The sequence below is a fragment of the Peromyscus maniculatus genome, chromosome 6 (genome assembly GCF_049852395.1).
Source record: "Peromyscus maniculatus bairdii isolate BWxNUB_F1_BW_parent chromosome 6, HU_Pman_BW_mat_3.1, whole genome shotgun sequence".
NCBI lineage: Eukaryota > Metazoa > Chordata > Mammalia > Rodentia > Cricetidae > Peromyscus > Peromyscus maniculatus.
Genome location: NC_134857.1, coordinates 86,315,626 through 86,341,664, shown reverse-complemented (window position 1 = coordinate 86,341,664; position 26,039 = coordinate 86,315,626). Strand labels below are relative to the sequence as shown.

General features: G+C 43.9%; 1 protein-coding gene across 1 annotated transcript; it reads left to right on the top strand.

The window, feature by feature from the left end:
* Nucleotides 1-78: 78 nt before the first annotated feature.
* Atp5pb (ATP synthase peripheral stalk-membrane subunit b) lies at nucleotides 79-24,346 on the top strand. Its single transcript, XM_006986392.4, has 7 exons — nucleotides 79-304; nucleotides 574-610; nucleotides 5,677-5,822; nucleotides 8,259-8,422; nucleotides 10,689-10,814; nucleotides 16,020-16,199; nucleotides 23,952-24,346. The coding sequence occupies exons 1-7, from the start codon at nucleotides 265-267 to the stop codon at nucleotides 24,027-24,029; spliced, it is 771 nt and encodes a 256-aa protein (XP_006986454.1). The 5' UTR covers nucleotides 79-264; the 3' UTR covers nucleotides 24,030-24,346.
* The last annotated feature ends 1,693 nt before the right edge of the window (nucleotides 24,347-26,039 follow it).

The following is a 26,039-nucleotide window of genomic DNA, read 5'->3' as shown; positions in this document are numbered from 1 at the left end:
TCCTTCTCGCGAGAATTGCGTCTGCATTTCCAGCTCGCTTTCCTTCTGCCCTTCCTGCAGCGGGATTTCAGATTTTTTTTTTTTTCCCTTCTCGCGAGAAAAAAAAAAAAAAAATCTAGCAGGGCCGAGAGGGAAAAAAAAAAAAAAAAAACTCCTCCTCTCTCTTCTCGCGAGATAGGGGAGCGGCCATCTTGTTCCTGCCCCTGACAGGCTCGGGTTGGGGTCAAAGGGACGCGGAGACCGCAGTCTGGGCGTTTGCAGACCATGCTGTCCCGGGTGGTCCTTTCTGCCGCCGCCACAGCGGGTGAGAGATGTAGACCCCGGGCTGGCCGGTCAGGATGACTGGGAAGAAGCTAGGCCTGGGGTCCCAGGGAGGCGGGAGGTGGGTGAAGCAAGGACAGCGACGTTTGGGCCTGAGCAGAGGAGTGAGCAGAGCTGCCGGACAATGTAGGACCTCGGGGGGGACGTCAAGGAGGGATGCATGGGCGTGGGGACCCCGTCTCGCGGAGACCGGGGAAGGTAGAGACTGAGTTTCACCTTGGCTTTGCTAACCTGCGCCTTGTGTGTTTGCAGCCCCCTGTCTGAAGAACGCGGCTGCCCTGGGACCAGGGTAAGTGTCGCCGCGTTTTATTACTCGGTTTCCTTGTCTTAGCTTTAGGCCAGAAGTGACCGTTTGCCTTCATTTGGGAGAGCCTAAATCGTCCCTCAGACGCTTGTTCTAATGGCCCTGACCGTTACCGTCTCCCTCTGTGACAGACACAAAAGTGGGTAACTCGCGCCCCTCGCGGTGAGTGACCTTCAGCGACACACAGCTCTGAATCAGTCACTAGATTACACCCAAGAACAGATCTGGTTAAATATAACAAAATAAAGCATGTTGTTTTGGGTGTCTCCCAGATTTCAGTCTTCTGTTGCCCTATCAGGAGTCAGAAACCATGCATTAATTGGGAAATGTTTATCTTGACGATCACAGAATGAGAAGGACAGTGAATAACGTTACCTGCGTCTTCACGGAGCTCACAACAACTGGAGTCAGGACAGCTGCATAGAACAGTTTACAGGCTCCAGAGGTGGAGCGGGGTACACCTGGCTCCTCCACTCACTGTCGCTTAGAGCCATATAGTATGGATTATGAGACAAAAGAGACTTAGTTCTTGTAAAACTCAAGAAACAGTGCTTGGTACATTGTGTGTACTTAGAAATGTTGGCGCTGTTGCAGTTAAAATTCTTTTCTTAAAATATCGGTGTGTGTAAAACATTTTAACTCTTAAATTTAATCATGAAGCTTTCACAGTTAAACAACTACAAAATGCTTGGAAAAAATGGCCTCGTTTAGGTCTTGTGTGTGCAATAAAGTGAAACTATCATTGACTGCTTTTATCTTATAGAAAAATCACTCCATACAAACATTGAAAAATACCTGTATGCTGGAAATGTACCCTTGGTGTGATCCTAGGCACTGCCAAGTATGAATTATGGCACAAGTGATAAGTGAATTGCATAGAGAAGATACAAGAAGCAGCCTTCATTTCTCCTCTGTCACACTCCATCAGCAATGCTCAGCCCGGAGATTATTCTTTGACTGACTATGCCTACCACCATTATTATGGCATGAGCAGCCAGTGGTTTTGAATGGGCAATTTCATTAGCCCTTTAGTCTTAACTTCTGGTTTGGTTTGGTTTGGTTTTGGTTTTTCGAGACAAGGTGTCTCTGTGTTGCTTTGCGCCTTTCCTAGAACTCGCTCTGTAGACCAGGCTGGCCTCGAACTCACAGAGATCCACCTGCCTCTGCCTCCTGAGTGCTGGGATTAAAGGCATGCACCACCCCCGCCCAGCCTTTTTTTATCCAAGTACAGCCCATTGTCAGTGTAGCATAGAGATTATGACAATCTCACACCTAGAACCTTCAGAGCTCATATTCCTCTTGAAATAAAATCCAAACTTAGCAAAACCAAGGAAACTCAACCTGAATCAACCCCACCTATCTTTTGGTTCTTCTTCAACCTTCCCCTTTAGCTTTATATTCCAGTTATACCAGCCTTGCTTTTCTCTGCAAAATGCTAAGCTCCAGGTTTGGGTTTTTTTTTTTGTTTCTTAAGAATTTTATTTTTCTTTGTGCATGCACACTTGCTTTCACACAAGCGTATCTGCACAAATGCATGCAAAAGCAAGAAGAGGATGTTAGATCTGCAGCTGGAGTTAAGGGTGCTTATGAGCAATCCAGCATAGGTGCTGGGAACTAAACTCTGGTCCTGTAGAAGAACAGCAAGCACTCTTAACTGCTGGACCATCTTTTCAGCCTAAGCTCATTTTAATTATCATATGTTCATTGTATGAAGTACTGGCTTTTATGAGGACATTTTTATACAAGTATATAATGTACCTTGAACAAGCCTAGCACCCCACCCCCACGCTCATCTACTATCTTTTTTCTCCTTTCTGTCCTCTCATTAGTCCTCTTCATTCTGCTGTACAATTTGGCTCCCATTTTCATGTTTGTACATGATTTTATGTACCTCTATAAAATCTAATATCCACAAAGGAAAGAAAACATATTTTTATCTTCCTGAGATTGAATTTGTCTTATATGATAATCTCCAATTATATCCATTTTCCTGCAGACAACATAATCTCATATTGTATACTTGAATAAAATTTCATTGTGCATTAGCATATTTTCTCTATCCATTCCTCTCTTGGCAGATACCTAGATTTCTTCCATAATTTAGCTATTGTGAATAGTGATGCAATAAACACTGGTGTACAAGTATTTCTGTGGTATGCTGACTTACAATCCTTAGCTTAAATATACAGGGGTGCTCTAGCTGAGTGATATGATCTATTTTCAGTTTTATGGGCCCTTCCTATTGATTTGGGGGCTGGACTAATTTACATCCCCCACCAGCAGCGTATAAGGTTTCTCTTTTTCCTTATGTCCTCACCAGCATTTGTTACTTGGCTTAATAATTTCTATTCTGACTGGAATGAGTTTCAGTGTGGTGGTTTGTTTGTTTGTTTTTAACTTTTTTTTATTTATTCTTTGTGTCTTTTATATCATGCATCTATCCCATTCATTTCCCCATCCCTTTGTATTTACCCTCTGCCCTTGTATCACTCCCTCCCCAAAATAAAATAAAATTTAAGAGGAAAAAAGAGAAGGAAAAATCATTCTCATCATGGAAGCTGTAGTGTGACAGTGAGTCACTCAGTATACCCTTTTATCTATATATCTTTACTTACAAGTGTTCGTTGCAAAAGTCATTGGTCTGGTTCGAGGCCTCTGGTTTCTGTTACACTATCTGCTGCACTGCTAGGCCCTCACTGGATTATTCTGCTGTTGCCCTGTATCTTGGAAATCCTGCAGCTTTGGGTCTGCAGGACCTGTCCCTTCACATGCTCCAGCAGATCACAGATTAGATGGATGTTGGGGTGGGCTAATTCATAACTCTGGTTCTGGGCCTGGGTAGTTGCAGGATTGGTCAGCCCACCAACTATCCCTTGTTCTCACCACCAGGATGAGCTCTCCTGCATTGTCCTGGTTAGTTCACCCCTTACAGGATGAGCATGGGGCTGAGTCAGTTCTGCTTTCATGTCCTCAGGGTCAGTTCTCCCACACCTACACCTTCAGGATCAGCTCTGCTGTATTGCCCAGGCTGGTTTAGGGGCCACTCTCCTAAGTGCTATAGCTGATTAGTGACAGGGACAGCTCTCCTGCTCAGGGCTGGCTTTCCCACCTGCCTCAGATGTTGATTGGAGAAGAGGGAGACAATGTGTTTTTTTGGTTTGTTTTGTTTTGGTTTTTGTTTGTTTGTTTTGGTTTTTTTTGGGGGGGGGGGGGCTTTGGTTTTTTTGAGGTAGGATTTCTCTGTGTGCAGCCCTTGCGATGTCCTGGAACTTACTTTGTAGCCCAGGCTTTCCTCGAACTCAGAGATTCACCTGCCTCTGCCTCCTGAGTGCTGGGATTAAAGACATGCACCACAATGCTAGCTTCAGTGTGGTTTTTTTATTTCCCTGTTGGCTGGTGATATTGAACCATTTTTCTTTGAGACAGAGCTTCCCTCTGTAGCCCTGGCTGGCCTGGAAATTGCTGTGTAGACCAGGCTGCTCTCAAGGAGCTCCCCTACCTCTACCTCCCCAGTGCTTGATTAAAGGTCTAGGCTCAGCCTTTTTCTATGTTTATTATTCCCCTTTTGAATATTGTCCATTTCCTTGGCTCATTTATTGACTTGGTTGTATTTCTTAAATTTAAGGGGTTTTTTGTTTTGTTTTGTCTTATTTATAGATACTAATTCTGTTAGATGTACTTACCAAAGATTTTCTCCCATTCTGTAGCTGTCTCTTCATTCATTTATTTCCTTTGCTGTGAAGAAGAGTTTTAATTGTATAAAATTACATGTCAGTTGTTGGCATTATTTCCTGAGCAATTAGCACTCACAGAAAGTACTTGCCTGTGTTTGCCTTAAAGGTTTTGTTACATTTGGGATAGGTTTTTGTATAGGCTGGGAAATAGATATCCATTTTTTTCCCAGCATAATTTGTTGAAGCTTGTCTTTGTTGAGGATATGCTTTGAGGTATCTGGAAGACTGTTTGGATTTGGCTATCATTAAATAAAAGGCATACCAAGAAGAAGCAGTATAAGGCAAGTGCTTGTTTTTGAGAGAGATGAATAGTTCATATGAGTAGAGGTAAGGCACTAAAGAAAAGTGAAGATGCTCAGTTTGCAGGAACTGGGTCAGCTGTGCTATATAGTTTTGCTTTCTGTAAACAGAAGAGAACCTGCGGAAGAGTTTTCATGTCAGATTCATGTTTAGAAGCATTGGCAGTAATATGAAAGAAGGAGCTACATTTAAGGAATATTTGACAAGAATAGCCATCATGTTTGGGGGTGTTAAAATAGTTTAAGAAAGAAAATGAAGGCTTCAACTGAGGTAACCTTGGCAAACTGAAAAGGCCTGTCACATAGTGATGAGCAGTCCATCAAAGAGAGTATTCAGAGTCAACATTCTCAGTATCAGATTGCCTACAGCAGCATTGGCATTTAGGTAACTGTTAATTGGAACCCTACCATGCGACAAGTTCCAGTCTAAGAATGTTACATATATTAACTCAGTCTTCATAATAGCCCTGTAAAGTAATATGTTTTATTCCTTCCATAAAGAAATCAGAGATTACACAAACTTCAGTTCTAGGTTCTGCTAAGATGACTTAGCAGGTTAAGATACCTACTTGCCAGTAAACCTGACAGATATACCCAAGTTCTGTTTCCCAGATTCACGTAGCTAAAGGAGAGAAACAACTGCAAGTTGTCTGACCCTCTGTGTGTGGTGGTGTGCAGACCCAAACAATACAAAAGGGAAGAATAGAAAGATATTTTTAAACTTCAAATTCTCTGCTCAAAGTCTAGTAGTTGGTCTAAGATTTTAACTCAGGGCATCTGGCTGTAGTCCTTTCTCTTGTGTTTCATTGCTCCTGATTGACACATATCAAGTCCTCGGTAAATGATCCATAGTGTTATGCACAGATTTCAGTAGAGTCTTAAGTCTGTCTGTTCTCTTTCTTTTGTGACAGTAGGAAACACCTCAGTCTTTATCCCCATTCATTGTTTTTGTTAATTGTTTGTACATTGTGTTTTCTCTGAAAAATTGGTTCTTAATTTGTATAATGATTGCTTGTAGGGTATTGCAGGCAACAAAGGTCTTTCATACAGGACAGCCACGTCTTGCCCCTGTACCACCTCTTCCCGAATATGGAGGAAAAGTACGCCTAGGGCTGATCCCTGAAGAATTTTTCCAGTTCCTTTACCCTAAAACTGGTGTAACAGGTGGGTATTGTCTGGTCTTTAGTAATATATTTGAGTGGTCCCATTAAAGTCAAGCCCTTTTTTCAGAAAGTAGTGATTCCATATATTTAAAAAAAAAAAAAATTGCTCAAGCTTCTCTTTGAGATAAATTTTGTTTCAGGATTTTAATTTACTTTTGTAGTTTTGTTTCCATTTATTGACTTGCTAATCATGCTAATTTCTTTGATTTATTCCTGATATTGTTCTAACCATACAATAATGAACTAAGTTTAACTGTCTGATATTGTGAAACATGTATTATAGGATAAAAATTTTTTAAATGAGTGCCTGTATGTTACACTGTCAGACAATAAAGGGAACTGTGAATAGAAATAAGGCAGTAAAGACTTAGAGAGAGGAATGTGTGTTTGCACATTCACACGCATGTCTTAACAAGTAGGAACACCTTCCCTCATCAGTTGTTTTTATAAAAAGGCATAAACTTTCAGAATCATATTTTTTTATAATGACTGATTTCACTTTTGTTATTTAATACTTAGACATTCCCATGAGAATATTTTTTATTATCTAGAAGACCTAGAAAAGTGGTTTGTAAGGGTGTCTTACTCCACTTGTGGCTGAACTGGATTGGCTAAGTTAGCTTTCTTTTGTCTCTACACACTGCCTTCCTTTCATGGAACACAGGAAACCCAAAATTTGTTTTTAGCCCTAGACTGACCTAAAATAGCATTTCCTTATTTGAAATGGAAGAAAATAAGTGTCCTCAATATATTCATAAATCATTAAAATGTTAATACAATGTGCCTTCTTTTATAAACTCATATTTTAAATGTATGCACTAAAGCGAGGTTGGGGAGAAGCCTGAAACTGAGAAATTTGCGTTCTATATAGTTGGGACTGTAACTCTTATTCTTGTAATATATGTTCAAATTATTTGTCTCTACTGCTACTCAGACTACAGTGCTGTTCTTACAGGCCTTATGTCCCATCCTAACATCTGGTAAGATACCAAGGAGAATGTTAATACAAATATTTGTGTTCTAAAGACTATAATTTAAAAATCATGACAGTGTAGACACTTAGCTGGACAAGGGTACCATATCCCTGTAATCCCAGCCAGAAGCTGACAAGATTGCCACAAGAAGTTTAGTGCCAACCAGGCTACAGAGCAAGACTGTCTGGGAGGTGTGAGAGACAGGGCATCACTTTAGTTACACTCTTTTGAGAAGTCCAGGTCCACTCTATGCACTAGTATAAATTTCAACTTTTTTTTTTTTTTTTTTTTTTTTTTTGGTTTTTCGAGACAGGGTTTCTCTGTGTAGCTTTGCGCCTTTCCTGGAGCTCACTTGGTAGCCCAGGCTGGCCTCGAACTCACAGAGATCCGCCTGGCTCTGCCTCCCAAGTGCTGGGATTAAAGGCGTGCGCCACCAACGCCCGGCTTAAATTTCAACTTTTTAAGACTTAAATTTTTACATGTATGTTTTGCCTGCATGTACATCTGTGCACCACTTGCATGCAGTGCTCTTAAGAGGCCAGAAAAGAGTTTTGATCTGGAACTGGAGTTACAAAAGGTTGTGACCTGCCCTGTGGGTGCTAATTCAAGCCTGGGCCCTCTGCAAGAACAGCAAATGTTCTTGACCACTAAGGCATTTCTCTAGCCCCATAAATTCCAACTTTAAAAAAATTTAAAAAGAATGCAGGACTTCAATAAGAAGTCAGAAGCCACGTAGTGGTGGCACACGCCTTTAATCCCCAGCCCTCGGGAGGCAAAAGCAGGCGGATCTCTGTGAGTTAGAGGACAGCCAGGGCTACACAGAGAACCCTTGTCTCAAAAAACCAAAAAAAGGAAAAAAGAAAAGAAAACTGTGTCCTCAGTCCTCTTCTTTCTAAACTCATGGCCTAGTTTTTTGTTTTGTTTTGTTTTAAGTAACTATATTGGAAGTATTATAATTAGTTGCCTACAGAAGTTGAGAATTCTGATAACGTAATTCTTTTTATGTGTATATTTTTTAATATTTGGGGTTTTTTTCTTTTGTTTCTTAAATCTTTTATAACTCTTAAGCAAAGAATGGATAGTTTTGTCCTGTCCTGTATTTCCATTCAATCATCAGTATTTGTTGCTGAAAAGATTAATCTAGAAAGCAGTTTGTCTTTGTAGAATGGTTCCTGTGTGCTAAGTACTTTATATTTATATTATTTCTGTTTTTATCAGCCTTTCAAAGAAGGTACTCTTTCCCTTTGTGGAAACAGAGTTCAGAGATTATTTTGATTTCTGTTTCTGATAGATTGTAGTGTCATGATACAGATTTCCTTCAGTCCAGATCTTTATTCTTTCAGCTCTGTGTACTATTTAAACTGTGTGTATATAATGATTATCATTTTTAACTTGGCCTTGAAGTAACCAAATGTACAGTAGGCATAACATCTAAAATATGAGTTAACTCTTTGTTCTTCCAGGACCCTACGTGCTTGGAACTGGGCTCAGCCTGTATTTTCTCTCCAAAGAAATATATGTGATTACCCCAGAGACCTTCTCTACCATAACAGTAGTAGGGTTGATTGTCTATGTGGTTAAGAAATATGGTGCTTCTATTGCAGAATTTCTTGATAAACTTAATGAGGTAAGAATCTTAAACTTTGTTTCCCACTTTAGACAATAGCATAAACATTTCAGTTATCCATTATTATTTATATGAATGTTAAAGGAAAAAGTATACCAATTAATAGTTACCATGGTTACAGTCATATTATAGTTACTGCTTTGATACAAAAATTGAAATTTACTGAACTCCAGATTTTCCTAGTCTTTTTCTCATTTCTAAAAACGTCATTTAGCTCTTTTAAGTAGAAAAAACTGTACGTGTGTATAAAATTGTCAAATAAAAATTTTTAAGGATGTTTAATTCTCTACATTGAGTATCAACTGGAATAAATTGGAACAGTTATTTCTTTAGAATTAAAAACTATGCATCCATTTGTGTTTCGTTGGTTAGTGGTGTTGGGACCCTGTTGAGGGCTCTCATGTAGCACACCTTAAACTTGTCTGTAATTCAAGGCTGACCTTAAATTCCTGAATCCCTTAATGTCTGTCTCCTTAGTGATAGAATTTTGGGTTTTTTTTGTTTTTGTTTTTTGTTTTTGAGACAGGGTTTCTCTGTGTAGCTTTTAGTGCCTGTCCTGGATCTTGCTCTGTAGACCAGGCTGGCCTTGAACTCACAGAGATCCGCCTGCCTCTGCCTCCCAAGTGCTGGGATTAAAGGCGTGCGCCACCACTGCCTGGCTGTTTTAACTTTTTAAAACAAGGTCTCTCTCTGTGTATGCCTTGCTAGCCTAGTGATCATTTGTGTACCAGGCTAACCTTGAACTTGTGGACATTCTCCTTCTGACAGTTTCTTATATGTACTTTGATCAGATTCATTTTTCATTACCATCTTCGATCCCTCCTCCCATTTCTGCTGAACCTTTCTTCCCAACAAGTCCTTTTCCTGCTTTTGTTTTTGTGAATCATGTAGTTTAATTAGTGTTGCTTGCTTGAGCATAGGTGGGGGTTTGTTTATAGAAGCATGGGCAACTTACCAGTGGGTATACTGGTAATAGAAAATGACTCTCTCTTGGGTTTAGGGATTTAGCTCAGTGGTAGAGCGCTTACCTAGCAAGCACAAGGCCCTGGGTTCAGTCTTCAGCTCCGGTTAAAAAAAAGAAAATGAAAATGACTCTCCCTCAGCAACCATTAACTGCCAGTAGTGAAGTGTGGGGCTTCATGAGTCCCTCCCACATCCATGATTGAATGTTGACAGCTAGCTCAGTCTTGCACAAGTAAAATAATCCCAGCTGGTGTGAATTCATTAGTGCAATGACATTAATGTCATGTCCAGAAAAGAGCATCTCACAGCATTTTCCATAGTCACCAGCTCGTAGATTCATTCCACTTCCTCTCCCTTGATGTTCCCTGAGTCTTGGTGAAAGTGATATGGATGTCACATTTAGGGCTGAGCACTACACAGTCATGTAGTCTTGGCACTTTGACTGGTTAATGAGTCTCATAATTGCCACTCACTGAAAACAAGCTTCTCTGACAAAGACTACGAGCTGCATTAATCTATGGGTATAGCATAAATATGCAGAAAGCAGTTTGACACTGTATTCATTTAAAAAACAATATGTTACAGCCTTCTCAGCCATGGAATATTGACTAGATTTACAGAATCTAGTCAAACATTGTAACAAGGATATATCTTCCTTGGCAGGTTGGTATTATAGCTTGAAGGGTTCAGATGCAGGGAAAAAAACAGTGATGACTTTTCTTCCTCGGCAGTCTTCCTAGCACTTTCAGGCATTGTAAAAGCTAGCTGACAGACAAAAGGCTTCTATCTTAGTTCAAACTAGATTTCTCTGTCCTGCAACCAAGTGTCTTCAGCAATAGGATCTTAACCATCTCATTCTAGTGCTAGTCAAGAACAATGGAAATAGTCTGTATTGGGGCCCTTGGAACCCCCTAGCGAACAATTTAGTGTCTCACATGTGGCACTGGGGTGTTTGTTTAATAACCTATGGCTTCTAGGAGCAGTTTGGCCCACCTATGTAGGGTATCTTTGTTCAAGCTCTTTTATTATTATTATAATACTTTAATTATCTTACAGAATAGCAAGTTTTTGTATGGCTTTTTCATACATCCTTAGTTTGAGTTAATCCTACACCCTCCTTCCTTGATCTTTCTCATTCAATGATACGTAACTCTTACAGGTAATTCTTTTGAAGATTTGTGTGTTTCCCTGTGTATGTCTTTCTTGTGGGCATTTTTATAAATGAAGGCTAAAACTGAGACAGCATAAAATGAATCTTTTTGGTACCATTTGTGCTTCCACTGACATTGTAATATAATTACAGGAAAAAATCGCTCAACTGGAAGAAGTCAAGCAAGCAAGCATAAAACAGATCCAGGATGCAATTGACACGGAGAAGGCACAGCAGGCTCTGGTTCAGAAGCGCCACTACCTCTTCGATGTTCAGAGGGTAGGTTTCCGCACCTTGTAAGGGTGGGGAAGACACTTGGGTGTGCCAAGACAAAAACAGAAACAAAAATTAGTGTCTGGGATGTAGCTCAACAGTAGATCACTTCCTTTCCATGTACAAGAAAGCCTAACACTACCAAAAAATCAATATTTTGAGGAATGATTAAATTTTTAAGATGGGCCTTATTTTATATAGAAACAAAGATTTGCCTAGAACTTGACAATTATAATTATGTAGATATTTAAGAACTGCTAAGTGAAAAAAATACTTAGGATTATTCTAAAATTAGAAACAGTATAAAGTGTGAAAGGACACTCTTTGAATCCATACAAAAGGAAAATAAATAGTAAGTTAGGGCTCCTTTTTAAAAGGGCATACACTGTGTAAGAAAGGCCAAAGGTGAAATACACTCTGCATTTTGTACATACTTGAATAAGAAAATTTTAACATTTGCCGTTAGATAATCTGATCCTTAACATATTCAAAACTGTCTAGGAAGCAGTAGCGCTTTTCATTGTACCCAGAGCTTAATTAGGTTCTAAAATTAGAAACATGTAGGGTAGTTTGTCATTATTTTCTTTGAGCCTAGTATCTTATGCCTGATATTTAAAGGTGAGATGTCTCATACTGAAATTTTACATTATATAAGCACACATGTGGGGATGGTTCAGCAGTTAAAAACATTGTTGCTTCCCCCCCCCCCCCCCCCCGCCGGAGCTGAGGACCAAACCCAGGGCATTGCACTTGCTAGGCAAGCGCTCTACCACTGAGTTAAATCCCCAACCCCTTGTTGCTCTTTCAGAAAACTCCTCATAGTGGCTCACAGCCATTCTTAACTCCAGTTTCGGGGAATCACACCTTTTTCTGATTTCTAAGGCGTCGTGTGTTACGCACATACGTACAGCATGCATGCAGTAAAAACAGATACTGACATAAAGTATCTAAAATACTAATAATAAGGATCTAGGCCACAGGTTCTCAAGTTTCCTTACCCCATGCACCACTCACTAGTTTTTTTGACCCATTTCAAGCCCTCTAGAGTTAGGTCTCTTGAAGACATAAGAATCTACATTCTTGGGGCTGGAGAGATGGCTTAGCGGTTAAGAGCACTGACTGCTCTTCCAGAGGTCCTGAATTCAATTCCCAGCGCCCACATGGTGGCTCACAACCATCTGTAATGAGATCTGGCACCCTCTTCTGTATACATAATAAATAAATAAATCTTTTTTAAAAAAAAAAAAAAAAGAATCTACACTCTAACTAATTGGATTCATTACGCACATGAATATTTATAAACCTCAGAAAATGTTAAAGCCAAGCTTGGTATGATGGTTCATAGTATTTACTACACAATAGTATTTGCATAGTATTTTGTCTACACAAAAGACAACTCTCACCTTAAAGGGAATAAGAGAAAGTTTATTCTGGAACTAAATACGAGTGACCCCTGAACAGATTCAGGTTATCCCAAATCCTGTGCTCCAATATAGTATCAATCACTTTAGTAACAGAACAAAAGAAGTTCTAAATCAAGACATTTTTCAAATACATTGGTAGAGGCGCTGGAGAGGTGGCTCAGCAGTTAAGAGCAATTGCTGCTCTTGCAGAGAACCCAGGGTCGGTTCCCAGTACCCACATGATGGCTTACATCTGTAACCCCAGTTCCAGGGGATCCAGCACTCTCTTCTGGCCTCTGTGGGCACACAAATATATACACAGTACACTTACATGCATGCAGTCAAAACATATAAAAAGCACATTGGTGGAAACATTATGTAGGCAAGTTACAGCAAAGCAAAAAAATCTCTTTTATAGGCCTCAAATATATATAAAATGATAAAACCTGATCTGTCTCTACATTCCTAAGTATTTACCTAATAGTCACAAGGGTGTTGGGTCATAGGTAAAGTGATAATAAATGGCAGTTTAGGGTCTAAATAACCTAAGATGAAGCATAGCCAAGAACTGTATGTCAAGTCATTCATGTTTCTAGAAGGTCTTGACCTAAAGTGAATGAAAGAAAGTTGTTACAGGCAGAGTGATAAGGTTTCACTTGTATTTTAAGGGATCACCCTGGCAACCTTGTTGCAGATAGCCTTCAAATTGGTTTTGACAGTTAGCAAAGAACAGATCTTTAAAATATGGGGCTTTTGTAGCCTGATTGCCTGTGTTCAGATCTTAGTTTCACAATTTATTAGCTCTGTAACCTTGGGCAAGTTCAGCTTCGGCCTCAGTTTCTCTCTGTAAAATAGATACACTGATACCCCATGATGTATCTAAAACTTGACTAAGTTGACACAAACACAATACAGTTTAGAACATAGTAGTTACTCAGAAAATATGAACTACCATTCAAACATAAGATAAATATATCATACACTCAGAGAGCAAGCTATTTGTAGTAGAAAAAATCAGAAATAGCAGATCTTGGGTAAATGAATCCTGGTTGAGGTGGGTAGTAAAACATAAAGAAAGTATTATGTGTATGCATGTATCTCTGTTGGGTGTGTTAAATATTTCTAGGGAAGTGTAACACGAATTGTTAGAAGGTCTTATTAATATAAAAACAAACCCGGAGCCAGATGGGGTGAATGCTGAAAGATCAGAAAAACAGAACCAGCCACAGCTAACCTCACCTCGCCAATTCCTCAGCTGGTCTCGTTTCCTCAAACTGGAAGCCTCGTCTGAATGGATCTCAGCTGAACTGCTGCTCAAAAGCCTAAAAGCTTAACAAGACTCTAGTTCCTAGTCCTCACGCCGTATATACCTTTCTGCTTCCTGCCATCACTTCCTGGGATTAAAGGCATGTGTCATCATGCCTGGCTGCTTCCAGTGTGGCTTTGAACTCACAGAGATCCAGATGGATCTCTGACTCCGGAATGCTAAGATTAAAGGTGTGTGTGCCACCATTTTCTGGCCTCTGTCTGTCTAGTGACTGTTCTGTTCTCTGACCCCAGATAAATTTACTAGGTGCACAATATATTTGGGAACACAGTATCACCCCCATTTCCCCTTTTTTGCCTAAAACAATAAAAGAAGCTTATAACTATACCCAATAAGTATATACAATATATATATAGTCAAGAATTACATTAACAATGTCCAGTCCATTAACATTTCAGACAAAAAACTCCATTATATATATTATATATTATTATATATATATATATATATATATTATATATATATATATGTCTATAAACAATGTCTGGTCCTTTAACAGTTGACAAATTCAGACAAAAAATTTTATTACTTATCCTATTTAAAACAAGTAGTTCCTTTTTAACAGTAGATTCAACAATCTATCTTTTTATCTTATCATATTCATATTCTCTCTTCTTTTCTGAGTAGAGTCAAAAATCTACATTTTATCTTATCATTTTTATATCTTCCCTTTTTTCTTTTCAGGTAGATTTAATAATCTACCCTTTTATTCTGTTATTTCTATCTTTTTTTTCAGAGTAGATTCAATATTCTACCTCTTTATCTCTTTTTAACAGGAATCCTAAATCTAATCTCCTTTTCTTTTTTTGACCATTAACAATTAACAACTTGTAACCAACCATTGTAAACAATGACAATATCCATAACTCATTAAACAACCAAAAACCACCCACCCCACCTCTTGGAAATGTGGGTATCGTTTTCTTAAAATTACTTCCTGCTTTCTGGGGGCAAAAACATCTTTAGGGGATCCTGAAAAGAAAGTTTTTGAGTTAATTGTCAGGTCCTGGGAGAGTTATCTGTATTACTTGTTGTCCAGACTCAGATGATGGGAAAATGCAGGGCATTTGTCTCAAGTCCTTGCTCAAGTAGTCTGAATCTGAATTATCTTAGCTAACCATCTCAAAATTGTCCTGAGTAGTTTGTAGTCCAAAGCAGACCTTTCAGTGGTGTTAATCAGTTTAATGGCTTTATCATAGTCCATGTGGAATTGTCATTGTGGGATCCCATCATCTTTTTGAAGATTTCAAAAGTTGCTGTTAGGTGTGGCCGTGGTTCCCGGCAGGGAAAAAAAAAAAATTTTTTTTTTTTTTTTTTGCCTCCTCTGTGGTTTGAAGCAATCACAGTCTGATAAATGTCTGTTTCTTGGAACCATGAACGTTCTTCCCTAGAAGAGAGTGTCTTCACAGCAATTTCTCCCCACCACTTGCCTCGACAAACTTCTCCAAACTAACCTTTGCTGATGCTTTCTTGTAACACGATGGTCCTGGTAATTCTTCTCCAAACAAGCAGCAGTAAACCCTTCGTCCCAGGTAGCAGCATCACCACAGTCGCCAACACGATGAGAAGCAGCCAGCAATATGGAGCAGCAGCCGCTACCTCCATGGTCCCACCACCACAATTTGTGGCCTGGCCCTAGCCGCAACTTCTCAGCAAGCCTCCTAGGCTGGCCTCAAACTCAGGATCCTCCTGCCTCTGCTTCCTTCAGCAAATCCTACCAAGCGTGCACCACTGCAACCAGCAACATGTAGCTCGGGTGCTAGGACCCACAAGGCCACAGGCAAATAGCTTTTTTGCGAATTCATACCAATAAGTTGGGCACCATATGTAGACGAATTTCTAAACAGTCTTATTAAAAAAGAAACACAGAGCCAAATAAATACAGGGGTGAAAGTGGTAGAGATCAGAGAAATAGTGAGAGTCACCAGCTAACCTTAGCTTACCACGCTGCCATAGCTTCCCAAGAGAACCAGCTTCTTCCTGTCTAATCTGTGCCTTTATTGCCTTGTTGTTCTGCCCTTTCATTGGCTCTTAGCCCAGCCACCTCACTTCCTTGTCACTGCCTGTCTATACAGACCTCCAGGTCTCTATGGTTGATACTAGGATTAAAAGCGTGTGTCACTGTGCTTGGCTATGTCCTTGAATGCACAGAAACTGCCCACCATGTGATCAGATAAAGGGCTTGTGCTACCACCACCTGACTTTTGTTTATGGCTGGCTATCTATGTCCTCTGATCTCCAGGCAAACTTTGTTTATTAACATGCAAATAAAATATCACCACAGGGAAGAATGTAAGAAATTCAAGAAAATGGTAGTCTGTGCCATGCTGGTAAATATTTGCCACATGCTGTTTTACTACCTGCATATTAAAAGAATTTCACGTAAACATGTGAGAAATGGAGTATGCTAGCTGGCAAAGCCCCCAAACAGAAACTGTTCCTTCATGTGTGCAAACAACATTTCTTAATTCTTCCCCTCAGAATAATATTGCCTTGGCCTTGGAAGTCACCTACCGGGAACGGCTATATAGAGCATATAAGGAGGTAAAGAATCGCCTGGACTACCATATTTCTGTACAGGACATGCTACGTCGCAAGGAAGAAGAGCACATGATAAACTGGGTGGAGAAGAATGTGGTGGAAAGCATTTCTGCACAGCAGGTACATGACATTCTGTGGTTTTATGGTTGGACTGATACCCTGACAATAATTGGCTGTTTAGTGGCGGGGAGGGGTGCGCACGCATACTGATGCCATGACACCCATGTAGATATCAGAGGATAACTTGAGGTGGGGGGTTGGGGGGACAGGGCAGGACAGTTCTTTCCCTCTACCATGCAGTTCCCTGGGATGGCACTCAGGAGGTTTTCAGGTTTGGAGGCAAGTGTCTTTGCCTGTTGTCTTAGTTATTTTTCTACTACTTTGACAAAGTACCATGACCAAGCCAACTTAGAAAAGAAAGATTGTTTGGGGCTCATGGTTCCAGAGGGTAGCAGAGTCCATGACATCATGGCGGGCAACAGGCAGGCATGGTACCAAGCAGTAACAGAGCTTATATCTGACCCACAAGAACAAGACTGGTCCTGGCATGAGCTTTTGAAACCTTAAAGTCTACCCCAGTGACAAAACACTCATACACATAAAATTAAATAAATCTTTTTTTTTTAAAGATGATGAAAAAGAAGAAAACATGGTCTGTCAGAATTTGATAGATTGTAATAACTATCTTATTTTAAAAACTTAGAAAATACCCAAAGATGTATAGGAAAGAGACTGATAATTATTTTTTTAAGGTTTATTTTGAAAGACCCCCGAAGGCAGTCTTCCCTCTGGAGAGACCCTCGCCCAGAGATCACACGAGACCACAAGTCAGATGCAAACAGCAAGAGGCTTTATTCAGGAACACGGGTACCCGGGGCAACACAGTCCCTCAAGAAGCTCAAGAGACTGGCGCGCCCCCGGGCTGGAGCGGAGGGTTTTTATAGGGTCGGGCAGCAGGAGCACGAGGAGGGTGGGTTCAAACTCAGGGCAGCCCATGGTTTACAGGGTTCTGATTGGACGATTCAAATGAGGCCGGGTTCAAACTCAGGGCAGCTCGTGGTTTTTCCCCGAGCTTGACACGCCTGCTGTCTGGCTCCAAGCTGTTTTTCTGACCTTTAGTACCCTTTTCTGGGGCCAGGAGGCCGGCCGTAGACACCCCGCACTTTTCAGACCTTACTTGAAATGGCGTTAGGCTAAGCTAGTATGCTGGGATCTTTCATTCCCCCATTTTCTTATCTCAGGGAATGGAATCCTCCATTCATGGGGAAGAATAGGGATGTGGCTCCATTTCCACCTGGTTGAGTCGTTGGTATTGTTGGGTCAATACCAAGGTCTGAACTATAGAAACACGTTCCCTGATAAATTGGACAAGTCTGTTTAGGATGTAGGGCCCGAGCGTCAGAAGGAGCAATAAAATCAGAAGGGGCCCTATAAGGGTGGAGATGAGGGTGGTGAGCCAGGGGGACCTTCCGAACCATTTTTTAAACCACCCCTGCTATTCTTTAAAGAGTTGTTGTCTCTGTTTTAGTCTCTTTCTTAACTTAGCCATGTTATCTCTCACCACCCCAGTATGATCCGCATAGAAGCAACATTTTTCTCTAATCCCCTCCGGTTCTGCAGAACTACCTCCGACAGGGAGGTGAGTGACTTTTCCAAGGCACTCACGGATTCCTCCAGTGCCTGGATATCGGTATGCATGGCAACCTGGAGTTGTCGGAACTGGTTGGTTTCCATGAGGGCAGTGGTACCTGTGCCTATAATCCACCTAGTATCAGGGCCAGGGTTAGTGAGACTGGCTCTCTTTTTATACAGGGGACCCCTGTTTCATATCGGGCATAGATATCTTTAGGTGTATGATAGACTATCCTGGGGTACAGTTCTATGAGCACGCAATAATCGGCCGTATTAGCTAGTATTGAGGGGGAGAGGCATGGTGTAAGTTTAATCATAAAGGTAAATCCCTGGTCCTGTCCTGTCATGAAAAATCTAAGTCCCCATGTTTTTCCTTTAATCCAATCTTGTGCCGTCCCCCTTCCTTTCTGAGTAAAGGATATGTTTAGGGGGTTGCAGGTGAAGTTTATACAGGGGCCCTCCCCCTCCCAGTATGTACTAAGCTCGCCTGGGAAACCCCAACAATGTGCTCGGGTGAGTGGGCGCCATGTGCAGCTTCCCCTTGGGTAGTCCTTTTTACCCTAATGAGGTCCCAAGTGGACGAAGGCTTCCAATAGGTATTGCCAGTTGTTTCACATCCCCATGCTTTACAGAAGTAACTTTCATAACCCCCACATTGGCTAATCAGCTTTCTGTCCCTACCATCCCGGGGGCAGACGTTTCAGGGTGGCCACATCCGTATCTCCCGTCACTACATTTGCAAGTTCCCTTACCATCCTGACAGACGTCTGGTGCTCTGGGGTTCATGGGGTCAGTGGTAGGGATGTCCCAGTCCTCTGACCCTGCTGCTAATTGGCAGAGATCTGGATGTAAGTTAGGCCACCATGTAAAGGGGGTGTGAAAGGCGGTCGTTTGCCAGACCGTCTCCCCAGTTTGTGAGATGACCTGCCAAGTGAGCCTCTTAGCTAGGTGCGGGCTCTCTGCCGCCCTAGTCCCCTGGGGGTAGGTAGAGATTAAGAGGAGGGGGAGGAAGAGGAGCCACGGGTCAACCTTATTTTTAAGGGGTTTCGTGTATGGCGCACTGTCCATGTTGACTTTCTGGATCCTGCTGGGTCGGGTTCCCTGGCAGCCTTCACATGAGAGGCGTGGATCCATGCAGCAATCCCGTCGACCTTGAGTGCAGTGGGGGTGGTCAGCAAGACAGTGTAGGGCCCCTTCCACCGTGATTCCAGGCTCTTGGTCTGGTGTCGTCGGACCCAAACGGAGTCCCCGATCTGGAAGGGGGTGGGGCACCACCGGCTTGTCTAGCTGCTCCTGATAAGCCTTGGCCAGGGGCATCCAGACCTCCCTCTGCACCAACTGGAGGGCTTGAAGATGTGCTTCTAAAGTAGGGGTGGTGGCAAGAGAGGAAATATCAGGATGGAGAAAGTTTACAACAGGAGGTGGGGCCCCATATATGATCTCAAAAGGGGTTAGGCCGTGTGGGCCGGGGGTATTTCGGGCTCGATAGAGAGCTAAGGGAAGTAGGAGCACCCAATCTCTAGTGCCAGTTGCAAGCGTTAATTTGGTTAGAGTCTCCTTAATTGTTCTATTAGCTCGTTCTACCTGTCCTGAGCTCTGGGGGCGGTATGCACAATGGAGTTTCCAATCAACCCCCAATAGTTTGGCCACCTTCTGACTTACCTGGGAGACGAAGGCAGGCCCGTTATCCGACCCCAACATTTGAGGCATCCCATACCTGGGGAAGATTTCTTCCAACAGTTTCTTTGTTACCACGTTAGCCGTCTCATTCTTGGTTGGAAATGCCTCGATCCATTCAGAAAAGGTGTCTACGAAGACCAGGAGATACCGGTACCCGTAGAGTCCAGGTTTTACTTCTGTAAAGTCTATTTCCCAATGAACACCAGGACGATGGCCTCTTTGGCGGGCCCCCTTGTTTAGATGAACCTTTCCTGCATTGACTTGAGCACAGGCTGGGCAGGTGGAAGTTACCTGCTGGAGTACCTGATCCTGGTTCAGCAGCACTGCCCAGGTGTTTTCTCTGTCTAATAAGGTCTTCATCTTGTTTTTGCTCAAATGGGTCAATGCATGGAGGAATCTCAGCATATATCGGGTATGGGAAGTTGGCATGACCATCCGGTCCCCTAGTATATATGCCTGTCTTCTTTGTTCCCAGTCCGCCCCCATTTTCTTTGCTAGCTCATGGTCTTCTGGGCTATAGGGCACGGGGTCTCTCTCAGGCTGTGGTCCCGAAATTTACCCGGTCTGAGTCCAGCAGTAAGGCCTGATAGTTAGTCATTATGGCGTTAGAAAGCCATCTGTCCGGTGGTTGTCGGACCAAGGCCTCCACTGCATGGGAGGCCAGCACAGTCAATGGTTGTCCCAGAGTCAGTTTTCCGGCATCTTTGAGTAATACGGCAATGGCTGCCACCATGCGGAGGCATGGAGGCCATCCTGTAGCCTGAGTTCTCATCCACAAACAGCTCAAAGGGCTTGGTTAGATCTGGCAGACCCAGAGCCGGGGCCTCGAGTAAGGCCTTTTTGATCTGTTGAAACGCTTTCCGATGTTTCTCTTCCCATTGGAACATGGTCCCTGGTTTAGTGAGGGGGTATAATGGGGCTGCCAGTTCGGCAAAGCCAGGAATCCAAAGGCGGCAGTACCCAGCCATAGTTAGTCATTCTCGAACTTGGTGGGGGTTCCGAGGAGGGGGGATGGAGATTATCGTCTCCTGTCCCCGGTTTCTTAACAGGCAAGAGAGGGGTGTTCCAAGGTGACTGGCAGGGCTTTAACACCCCTTGATCCAGGAGCCTCTGAATATGGGGCTTGATCCCCTCATGAGCTTCCCGTGACATTGAGTACTGTCTGATTGAAACGGGAGTCGCGGAGGCCTTTAGTGAGATCATCAGCGGTGGCTGATCGCGTGCCAACCCCAAGCCCCCAGTCTCTGCCCAGGCCTGAGGAAACTTCCTCAGCCAGTTCTGTAGCTCCTCAGGTGACTTCTCCGTGGGTTCTGCCTCAAACAAACGGTATTCTTCCTCTAAACTGAGGGCAAGGATTTGTAGGGGGTCTCCTTTAGGACCTGTAACTCTTGGTCCCTTCTTCTTACAGTAAGCACATTGATCTTTATCAAGGGGTGGCCTCCTTCGCTCTCCCAACCTATCTCCCTCTCTCTGCTGTCCCTGAGACACAACGGTGGCCAAAAACTTTTTCATCTCCCTATGTTGTTTTCTTGTCCCTTTCCTCACGTTTCTGCCATCTCCTTTCCTCACTCTCCTCAAGAGTTTCTCTCTTACTGAACACTTTCTCTGCTTCCTTCAATAAATCTGGCAAACCTAGCGCTTGCAAACTTTCCAACCGCTGCAATTTGGTTCGGATATCTGAGCTAGACTGGTATCTGGATCATACGGAGTGTACATCCTATAAGCCTCCTTCAGCTTCTCTAAAAATGCAGCGGGTGATTCTTCCTTTCCTTTCCTTTCCTTTCCTTTCCTTTCCTTTCCTTTCCTTTTTCTTTTTCCTTTCCTTTCCTTTCCTTTCCTTTCCTTTTTCTTTTTCCTTTCCTGAGCCAAATTGGTAGGCCTTCTGGCGGCCGCTCGGAGACCCGCTAAGAGCAACTGGCGATAGAGACGTAGATGCTCCCTACCTTCAGGTGTATTGAAGTTCCAGTCTCGGCGGGTCAAGGGAAAAGCGGCATCGATGATATTTGGGAGTTGGGTTGGCCTCCCGTCATCGCCCGGAACCTGCTTCCAGGCCTCCAGGAAAACTCTCTGCTTTTCTTCTTCCTCCGAGTCCCCAGCGAGCGGGGTCATCATGGGGGGGGCGGCCGCCGGGAAGGTCGCGGCCGGCGCCGTGACAGGAGGCGCCGCGAGCGCAGCCGCCGGGATCGCGGCTGGCGCCATGACAGGAGGCGCCACGAGCGCAGCCGCTGGGATCGCGGCTGGCGCCGTGACAGGAGGCGCCGCGAGCGCAGCCGCTGAGGAGGTCGCGGCCGGCGCCGTGACAGGAGGCGCCGTGAACGCAGCCGCTGAGGAGGTCGCGGCCGGCGCCATGACAGGAGGCGCCGTGAACGCAGCCGCCGGGGTCGCGGCCGGCGCCATGACAGGAGGCGCCGCGAGCGCAGCCGCCGGGAGGGCCGCGGCTGGCGCCATGACAGGAGGCGCCCCGAGCGCAGCCGCCGGGATCGCGGCCGGCGCCGTGACAGGAGGCGCCACGAGCGCAGCCGCCGGGATCGCGGCTGGCGCCATGACAGGAGGCGCCGCGAGCGCAGCCGCCGGGAGGGCCGCGGCTGGCGCCATGACAGGAGGCGCCGCGAGCACAGCCGCCGGGATCGCGGCCGGCGCCGTGACAGGAGGCGCCACGAGCGCAGCCGCCGGGATCGCGGCTGGCGCCATGACAGGAGGCGCCGCGAGCGCAGCCGCCGGGAGGGCCGCGGCTGGCGCCATGACAGGAGGCGCCCCGAGCGCAGCCGCTGGGAGGGCCGCGGCCGGCGCCATGACAGGAGGCTCCGCGAGCGCAGCCGCCGGGGTCGCGGCTGGCGCCATGACAGGAGGCGCCGCGCCTGGATGGAGAAGGATTATACAAAGAACACAAAACAAACCGACACCACAAACAAGAAACAGTTTCGCTGCGCGGCTCCGGTGTAAAACCGAAAGCAAAAACTCAGATGGGGACACGGAGTGTTTGAATTCTCCGTCCCCTGCCAGCACCACGTATCCTTCTGATACGGGGGTGGCCCCGAAAAACCGTGCCCCAGAGGGGACTTCCCGTGCCCCCGAAGGGGACTTCCCATGCCCCCGAAGGGGACTTCCCGTGCCCCCGAAGGGGACTTCCCGTGCCCCCGAAGGGGACTTCAGAGACCCGTGGAACGTCTTCCAGGGTCGCAGTGGCGAAGTCCGAGCTCGTCAGCTCCTTCAGCCCCACTGGCTCCAGACCGATTCAGGCGCGCAAACAGATAACATTTAACATTCAGACAAACCGACAACAGTTCCCGTGCCCCCGAAGGGGACTTCCCGTGCCCCCGAAGGGGACTTCCCGTGCCCCAGAAGGGGACTTCAGAGACCCGTGGAACGTCTTCCAGGGTCGCAGTGGCGAAGTCCGAGCTCGTCAGCTCCTTCAGCCCCACTGACTCCAGACCGATTCAGGCGCGCAAACAGACAACACTCTGACAGGACAGAAACGACATACACCAAGGCCGGCTTACCTCCTGACAGTGGGTCGGTGGTCCCGAGGTGGGGGTCTCAGATCCCGGACGAGCCCCCAAATGAAAGACCCCCGAAGGCAGTCTTCCCTCTGGAGAGACCCTCGCCCAGAGATCACACGAGACCACAAGTCAGATGCAAACAGCAAGAGGCTTTATTCAGGAACACGGGTACCCGGGGCAACACAGTCCCTCAAGAAGCTCAAGAGACTGGCGCGCCCCCGGGCTGGAGCGGAGGGTTTTTATAGGGTCGGGCAGCAGGAGCACGAGGAGGGTGGGTTCAAACTCAGGGCAGCCCATGGTTTACAGGGTTCTGATTGGACGATTCAAATGAGGCCGGGTTCAAACTCAGGGCAGCTCGTGGTTTTTCCCCGAGCTTGACACGCCTGCTGTCTGGCTCCAAGCTGTTTTTCTGACCTTTAGTACCCTTTTCTGGGGCCAGGAGGCCGGCCGTAGACACCCCGCACTTTTCAGACCTTACTTGAAATGGCGTTAGGCTAAGCTAGTATGCTGGGATCTTTCAATTTATAGTAGGTATTTTTAGTAGGAGTGCATGTATTTGTACATACACATGAATGCAGGTGCCTATGGAGGCCAGAAACCTCAAATCCTCTGGAGCTGAAGTTATAGACGGCAGTAAGCCACCTGATGTGGGTGCTGAAAACCAAATTCAAGTCCTTTCGAAGAGTAGGAAGTGCACTTGACTGCTGAGCCATCTCTCAGCCCCAATTATTTTCATTATTAATATTTCTGTATTACTAGTATTTGTTGGTTGGTCTTTTTCAATGAGCTCTTGATTACCCAAACTAACATCAGGTAAAGGTGTTATTGGCATATCTGGCCTTAAATTCTTTGTAGGTTTTACTCATAAAAGCTGTGGGCCAGGGAATTTTAGCTCCCAGGATTTGCTTGAATAATATGTTGAATAATTAATTTCTCTTCTAAACTTTTTTAGTAAGCTTTCCACATTAATCAATAATCTTGAGGTTCTGTTCTAGTAGGAATTATACCCCCTTTACATGTTCTTGAGATAACTAACTACATTTCTCTTTCCTTGTCACAGGAAAAGGAGGCCATTGCCAAGTGCATTGCAGATCTAAAGCTGCTTGCAAAGAAGGCTCAAGCTCAGCCAGTTATGTGAATGTATCTATCTCAGTTGAGATGGCCAGAGAGAGTTAACTTAAATGGGAACTAATCTATGTGAAGAACTCTTCCTGTATTGCTCTCTATTGAAATTACAGTGTACCTTTCCTGAAAAATGATCGAGATTGATTTAGTGACTTAACACTATTGGCCAGTCAGGTATTTCTGATCCTTGCTGTGTATCTGGAGTTGTCTGGTGATCACTTTTGAATTAGTAATTTGCAGCAACTTGCTGCCTGACAGAAATTACCAAGTTATGGTTTAAACTTGTAACAGGTTATACCATCTTGCAATAAAATAACATTTGAAACAGAATTTATAAGTTTTATACTCTGAAATAGCACTTCATTTAATTAGTAAGAATTATATGATTAAAAATTGTCTTTGACATCTGGAGGTGGCTCAGTGGGTAAAAGGTTCTTGCCATGCATTCATGAGGACCTGACTTCAGATGCCCAGAACCATGTAAGAGCTGGGTGCAGAAGCACACATCTGTAATCACAGCACTCCTGTGAAGAAGATGAGAGGCAGAGACAAGAGGATCCCCAGAAGCTTGTACCCCATGATGGTATACACAGCAGCAACCAAGATGCAAGGCAAGATAGACACCAGAGGTTGTCTTCTCACCTCTACACAAACCCACATGTACATACATATATGTTGCAAAGTTTTAGAGATGGCATTGAACTAATTCATATCTTGATTATGGGATGTTTCAGGAGAGAGCATAATACTGAATAAAGAACTATAAAAGAATACCAGTGTTCAAAGAAGTTGATCAGGAATGGCAGAGAAAAAGAGGATTTTGGAGTCAGAAAGTAGAATGGAGCACTTTGTGTAGGAAAAGTCAATAGTAAGCAAATTTTCAGGTTGAGAAAGAACTGAAAGTATGAATTCAGTTTCATAGCTCAGAAGTCTTCTGCCAGTAATTTTTGTTGAAATCTAGACAGTGGGGTTAAAGGATAAGTAATTGAGACATTGAACCATGCAAGTGTTCCTGATGTCAAAATGAGGATGGTGGGGTTGGAGAACAGGCTCAGTAATTAATAACACACACACTGATCTTGCAGAAGACCCAAATTTGGTCCCTAACTCACACATTGGGCAGTTCACAACCACCTGTAAACTCTAGTTCCAGGGTATCTAATGCCTCTGGCCTCCACAGGCACATTCAAGTGCACATACCCACACACAGCCTAAAGCAAAATCTTTAAAAACTGGATGATAGGCACATACATATGGCATGGATTTAGTCTAGCTCAGGGGCTCATGAATGTCCTGTGATGAATTACAGCGGTATCTGGAGAAATACAAAATCTTCTGCAAAAACCCTGATATCCCTACCTTCTTACACCAATGCTCTGACCAGAAAGATTACGATGTGTTAATTCCAAATCCAATCTGTTTTCTCCAGTCCTCACATTCGACCTCTTAAGTGACATTTGACACTTGGCCACTGCTTTTTCTTCCATCCCTCCTGTGGCCTCAAGTACCTGGCTGTTCATGCCATTTCTCCCATCACTTTCTCAGTTCCCTTAACCAACTCCACTGTCTGTTCTTGATCTCCTAATTACTGCAGTTCTGCCAAGTCCCATCCTCAGAATTGTACTTCATTTTCTACCTGTGATAGTACACAGACCCACAGTTTCTATCACATGTATACAGATGACTTGCTTGTCTACATCAAACGTAATCAAGATGACCAGTGTACAAAATTTCCCCAAATTTAAGGAGCTTAACATGGAAGAATTTGGATTTTGCTTAGACAATCTTGTGTAGGCTTGGGTGACTCCAGAGAAACTGTCTTCCATGTAGAGAACTCAGATCTACGTTTAGACCTAAGTCAGTCTCACTAGCTCATCACAGCCTCCATAAGAGCCCTATGAAGGGAACAGTCAGAAGAGGTCATGCATTAACAGTTAAATCTTTAATCCACTGGCCAGGATTTGTCCATAATGCTCCACCTCAAAAGGAGAGAAATGATTAGCACTGAGGAATAGTGTGGTTT